At 51.8% G+C, this 6,913-nt stretch overlaps 1 protein-coding gene across 3 annotated transcripts in view; it reads left to right on the top strand.

Moving 5' to 3' along the window:
* Positions 1–6,913, top strand: part of LOC137431059 (macrophage mannose receptor 1) — a 234,554-nt gene that overhangs the window by 31,984 nt on the left and 195,657 nt on the right. For all 3 annotated transcript variants that reach the window (XR_013624029.1, XM_068121949.2, XM_068121948.2), the window contains exon 6: positions 271–414. Coding sequence is in view for 2 of the 3 variants with exons in the window: in XM_068121949.2 (XP_067978050.2) it covers positions 271–414 (144 nt within the window). In the remaining variant the exon portion in view is untranslated. The remainder of the gene's footprint in view (positions 1–270; positions 415–6,913) is intronic.

The raw sequence follows: 6,913 nt of genomic DNA, 5'->3' as shown, positions 1-6,913 counted from the left end.
CTCCATGGATCTTTCCAAATTGCTGTCATGATTACCACTGAAAAGGACGATTAAATGAAAAGGGGGGGGGGGGGGGGGGGGATCAAATTAAATTAAATGAAAAACTTAATAAAAAGGACATTAAATTGATGATTGCCACCATTGCCAAATTACTTTGAAAGTGGCTGGATATGCCAAAGGAAACAGCAATATGGTTACTGTCCTCATGGAATACTTCCTGAAGTAATTACAAATTCTTGACCTGTTTATCTATTTAATGCTTTCATACAGGACCTCCGAGCAACAGGAGTGGAGGGCAAGCTTGTGGGGTTCTTAACCCGGTGACGTTTGGCACTTGGCAAATCCATGACTGCAACAACAAGTTTCCTTACATCTGCAAAAAAAGAGACTCAACCACAAAGCCAACAACAATGAGTGAGTTATTTTGTACACTTGTCAATCTGTTCATTTCACACATCCTATGCAAAAATGATGGAATTAATGACATCCCCTCATGCCCTCATGAAACATTGGTTTTCCCTTTCTTCCCCTTGCTCTCCATATCGTTCTTTACCTCTGCCACATAAGGTGAGCGGAGGTTGTTTTCACCCCTGCCTGTTTGTCTGCATGTGAACAGGATATCTCAAAAAGTTGTGGACGGATTCGGATGAAATTTGTTGGCGAGGTTGGGTATAAGACAAGGACGAAATGATTAGATGTTGGTGAAGATTCACATCTGGATCCAGATACTATTATTTTAAAAGTGATTTTTCAGCATTGGGAGATAGGAGCATAGAGTATATATACATATTATTGCGGATCTCCCGAAGCCTGTTCCCCTTTTGAAGGGGAACCCCTTTTGGGGGTTAAACCCCTTTTTCCCCCTGGGTCTTCGGGTCTGCGAGGCCGAATCGCCACTTCCGGAGTAAACGTGAAAAAGGGTATTGGGTCAACGTCGCACGTACCTTTAACCCACACTGCCACGAAAGCGGGGACCGAACCTCACACAAGCCACGCTTAATCGAGTATGCCGAGCGGTATGCGTATCATGTGACTCATGCCGTTACTTTTATGGAACCCGATTCGAGCGGTTCTATTCGTACCATGCGAAGCCAATGGATGGAAGGGACGAGAATGGTCAAATCAAAGGAATAACACAATTTATTATTATTTACAATGATCAGGATGAAGGAAAGGGGACACAGAGCAGAAGCTTAATCGATCTTAACTTAAAACCAGACACAGGGCCCACTCACGCACACGGGGAGAAGAAGAGAAGAAGTTCGCGCACCAAGAGCGCTTTGCCGTCGGTCACTCCGGGGCAGCTCGCCCGGCATGGCTCTCGGATGTTCACGGCACGTATGCAGGCGAAGGCAGGCAGGAGGAAATCACGCGTCTGTAGCCCGGCATGGGTCGTCCTCTCGAGCGCGCGATTAATACAGCACAGAGCGCAGGGCACGGGGCTCGGGGAAAGTTCGTGTACAATCTCGATCACCGCAATTCAATGCTCATTCTGTGGCGCGTTCTCATCCGTGCTCAAGCTCAACTCCACTCCACTCACTCTCACAGGGAACTTGAACTCGTCTCTCGTCTCACAGGGAACTCATCTGAGAACTTGAACTCACGATACTCTCCGGCTCTGACTGACAGGCACACGACTCTGACTCGGAACTGAGGTGGGGGGGGGGATTGGAGCAGGGTTATATGGCTCCGCCCCGGCCCTACCTGAATGTTCCAAAACCCCACCTCTCATCGCCGTGGTTAGCCACTCCCCTCGAGCCCTGATTGGCGGCTCGTGCTTACCGGCCACTCCCTCCTGCAGCGCCTCCCCTCGGCCCCACCAGACCCGTTCAGGCCTGCCATGCGGCATGCTATCGCCAAAAGAACCGCCCTACTCACGGACCTGCTCAATGCAAAACTAAACACAGGAAAGGACTACGCTTACATTCACGAAGAAATAACTGAACTATCGCAAGGCTTCATGTTGTGGTGTGTCTACCTACGAGGGGGAATTATCCTTTATTCCAAAACCACAACACTACACCCCTCTCTCGCCAGACTCGTCCCGAGTCGAACCCACCAATGGAACAACCGGTAGAGCCTGACATGCAAAATTAACGTTACTTTTAAATGTGACACATAGATGTGGTTCCCCCTACCATTTACTCTGACCCGTGTGTGCGACAGTTTTAACACTAAATATGTCCCTCCTAATGCGTTGAGCAGCTACCTAACAGTTTCACGCCCACAACTACCCGAGTATTTCCGGAATTTTCAAACTAAACACATAGCCCGTGGGCAGCATTCTTATATTTACAAGCACGTATATTTACAATTCTATGACCCAGGACCTGTTCTTTTTGTAAGAGAAGATTGGAGGGGAGAGAAACACAACAAAACACACTCATAAATGGCACTAGCTGCTTGCTTCTTGTATCTTGCTTCTTCCGTGTGCGTCTAACAAACCGGCTGGCCCCCTGTGCGGCATACAGGCCATTTGAAGCTTCAGGGCCATCTAAACTTGCATAACTTCGGTATCCCTAGCACACAATAATAAAGAAAATGCTTTTATTTGGCCAGCAGAGCCGTTCTTACGTGGTCCAACTGCGTGGCGTCAATGCCACTCAACAAGTGGTCCGAAGGTGCAAGATGATTTTGCAGCAAGATGCTGCACAGCAGAGGTGCAAGGCCACAAGGTTTGTGGTCCTTTAGTGTGATGAGGTGGAGCAAAAGATGGTTTTGGCAGCAAAGTGCTGCACAGGTTGGCTGCACTAATGAAGCAAAGGTGCAGCAAAATGACGGACAGCAAGGTGCTGCACATGTCGGCTGCACTGATGAAGCAAGGGTGCAGCAAAATGACTGGCAGCAAGGTGCTGCACAATTCGGCCTCCAAAATGGTCCTGGGGCGGGGGGGAAGACAAGGCACAACAAGCAAGTGGAAAAGACGCAATGGCACACAGAAAAACAAGGTGGTGCGGCACGAGGGACGCCGAAGAGCGAGCAGAGCAACTCGTCCCTAGCCGTCCGTACCCCCCACCGTTGGCTACACTACCCTAGCCCCCCTTGTATTTACAACCGTCACTACGTCTTGTCTCCCATATCCCCCTCTAATTCCAAATTTGTCTCCCAATCCCTCCCAGGAAGGAAGGGATAGAACAAACACAATGTCTCATCACGTCATGATGCGTCTCACGTCCCAAACAGTCCACAGAGCCTTGGTGTGGAGCTCGTCCTCCTCGGTGAATGGCTGTGGATGGTGCGAAGGGATTTCTCATCCTAACTACTCTAGGAATGTTAGCTCATTTAAACTACCCGGGGTTGTACCCTGCCAATCGGCCTCTTTAAACTATGTGGTTCTAAGAACCCGAATTCCCATTGCCCACACTGTGGTGCCATCCTGAATTTGGGTCTCAATCCCACAAATCTTTACGCGGTGCCCTCGCACAATTTCGGGGCTGTGTTGTGTGGCCCTACCAGCAGGTCTACCTACCTGCGCACCTCCGCCACTGAAGCCACCACCCGAGCTTACCTGCTCCTCGCGACTACCTAACTGGGGAAGGCCCTCCCTGGCGCTTACCCCCTCTGTGCCCACCTTGGCATCGGGCAACCCGGGTCCTCTCCGGGGATCCTCAGGCCCCACTCAACTCACAACAACTACCCTAACTGGCTCCCAGAGCCTACCTACGGCCTCACCTGGCTGACAAACTACCAGTGGCGGAGTGCCTCAATAGCCATACGCACGAAGTAAGCCACACGCCCAGCCATTCCATAGACTACTGCACCCAACAAAGCACTTCTTTTCCACTACTCGCACCACAGGCGTCAATATCCATACAATTTACCTATGCCCTCTACCTGGCTTTACACTACCCACCCGGGCTTCCGTGAATGGGTTCCACTCTCCCCATTCACTCCTTCGCACCATGCACTCCACACCACTCATTCCACACCAATTACTTCCACACCACTTATCTCGCACACCATTTATCTCGCACACCTTTTGTGCTCACACACCTCAAACACAATTCCACTTTTTCTCACCCACACAATTCCGTTTATTCTCAAACACACAGCATCATCTATCTAATGACTTCCCCTACACTCGTGCTTCCCTGTCGTCCCTTTACACTATGCACACCCTTGTTCTTTAACATCCACCTAAACTGTCTACGTCCCCACTACAGTACAGGTGTCACTACTTAAATCTCTGTCTCTACTGTCTGCTAGATCCCTAACATTATCCTAGCGCTCCCTCCGCAAGCTTCGGTGCCCCATGGAGGCAACCATTGCTGGCACCTCCATGTGCCTATCACTGCCATCCCCCTAAACTAATGCTCATGGGCCCCCCCGTGTGAGGAGTGGTGACACTACCATTCCCCCACGTGGGGGACACTACTCTCCACAGTCCGCTACACTTCGAGCCCCCATCTCTGGAGGTTTGTTGTCACAGCTCGGCCTTGAATGGCCGAGCGATCCATTCGGGTGGTTGGTCGCCTGTATGGGGTGTCCGTCCGGCATTTTCGATCCAAGGGGGGAGGTATGGATGGGCCGAGGTGCAGGGCTCCATCCCTGCACAGGGCCTTGCGGTCCCACGCACGGGGACCCAACCGGCCACGGTCGGAGCACCGCACCCGTTAGGGTGCGCGGCTCCGAAAACTCCTACCTCCCCGATTGCCTTTGCTGCCACGGCACGGCAACAACCATACAGTGCGGGGGCCGGAGGCACGAATCGTGCACGCCGGTCCTTGCGAGACCGACGCAGCACGGATTCCCTCCGGTCCCTGCTGCACACAACTCACTGGGGGCTCACGTTTGCTACTCGTCCCGCTAGGCGCTACCCCGGTCGGTGTCTATGCTTGAGCCGCGTCCTCACCACTCGTGACCCACTCCGCACTCGCACACCCAGGCACACATGCGCCTCCCACACACTCCGTTACACACTCTTTTCACACACAGTCCGGTGTGCATTCTCCCTCACACTCTGTAACACACCCAGCCATCGCACACTCTTTTTCCACACCCCCAGGTGCACACTCCCGCTCATATTCCGGTGTGCATCCTCGCTCACACTGCTCACACACCTCCTCCCGCGATTTATTTTCTGGCTCTCCCGTCTCCTCAGCCCCAATTATTTATTTTACCTCGAGGATCGTCGGCGCCCCCGCAATTTTCTTTTCCAACTCAACCCTCGCCGGCGCCTCCAATATTTTATTTTCCAATGCGACGATCGCCGGCTTCTCTACCACTTCCTCTCGCATCGTGACCCTCATAGCCCCGGTCAACTTGGCTGTCCTTTGCTCAAGCTCGCTCCGCACGCGTTCTCCACACCGCATCACCTCTTCGCGCACCACCGCGACCTTCCCGCTCAACCTGCGCCCAATGTCCTCCCCTGCCTTTTTCATGTCCCTCTTTGACTCTGCCATCATTTTCTGCATATCACGCCTGGATTCCTACCTTAATTTTTCCATTTGACCACCCATTGTGCTTTCCAACCCTTCCATGTTACACCTTGCTTCGTCCCTCTGGGTGTCCATTTTGCTTTCCAACCCATTTTTCATTTCTTTCATTTCCCGGGTGGATTTGTCCCCCATTTCTTTTAGTTCCCGGGTGGATTTGTCCCCCATTTTATTCATGTCATCCCTTTGGGTGTCCATTTTACCCCCCATTTATTTTATGTCCTCGCCCGTCTTGACCATAAAGGCCCTCATTTGTGCCATAAATAGGCCCCAATCCACTGGCACTGCGACGTGCGAGGAGCCACCATTTTCTTCACCAGCTGCCGCACCCTCATCAATTTCCTCCTCTACCAACTGTTCCTGTTGGTCCTGGGTCATTGATTCTGCTTCTGCTACCCCCACCGGCATTTGACCGCCTTGGCCAGCCATGGTACGAATATAAATTTGATTTTAAAACTAAATTTTATCCACTCGTAATTTTTGAGTGCGTGAAGTGCACTCTAGGTCCAATTATCTCACAACTCCCAGACACCAATTTGTTGCGGCCAATTTGTCCAAAATTTTTTTTCCCAGGGTTCAAATCCCACTCCTGACTACCAATTTGTTGCGGATCTCCCGAAGCCCGTTCCCGTTACAAAGGGGGGGGGTTAAACCCCTTTTTTCCCCCTGGGTCTTTGGGTCCGCGAGGCCGAATTGCCACTTCCGGAGCAAACGTGAAAAAGGGTATCGGGTCAACGTCGCATGTACCTTTAACCCACGCTGCCACGAAAGCGGGGACCGAACCTCGCACAAGCCATGCTTAATCGAGTATGCCGAGCGGTATGCGTAACACGTGACTCGTGCCATTAATTTTATGGAACCAGATTCGAGCGGTTCTATACGTACAATGCGAAGCCAATGGATGGTAGAGACGAGAATGGTCAAATCAAAGGAATAACACAATTTATTATTATTTCCAATGATCAGGATGAAGGAAAGGGGACACAGAGCAGAAGCTTAATCGATCTTAACTAAATCCCAGACACAGGGCCCACTCATGCACACGGGGAGAAGAAGAGAAGAAGTTCGCAGGCCAAGCGCGCTTTTCCGTCGGTCGCTCCGGGGCAGCTCGCCCGGCGTGGCTCTTGGATGTTCACGGCACGTATGCAGGCGAAGGCAGGCAGGAGGAAATCGCGTGTCTGTGGCCCGGCACGGGTCGTCCTCTCGAGCGCGCGATTAATACAGCACAGAGCGCAGGGCATGGGGCTCGGGGAAAGTTTGTTTTCAATCTCGATCACCGCAATTCGATGCACTCATTCTGCGGCGTGTTCTTGTGCGTGCTCAAGCTCAACTCCACTCCACTCACTCTCACAGGGAACTTTAACTCGTCTCTCGTCTCACAGGGAACTCATCTGAGAACTTGAACTGACTATACTCTCCGGCTCTGACTGACGTACACACGACTCTGACTCGGAACTGAGGTGGGGGGGGGCTCGGAG

This window comes from Myxine glutinosa, chromosome 7 (genome assembly GCF_964187855.1).
Source record: "Myxine glutinosa chromosome 7, kmMyxGlut1.1, whole genome shotgun sequence".
NCBI lineage: Eukaryota > Metazoa > Chordata > Myxini > Myxiniformes > Myxinidae > Myxine > Myxine glutinosa.
The sequence above is the reverse complement of the archived record's forward strand: the minus strand, read 5'-3'. Positions and strand labels throughout refer to the sequence as shown.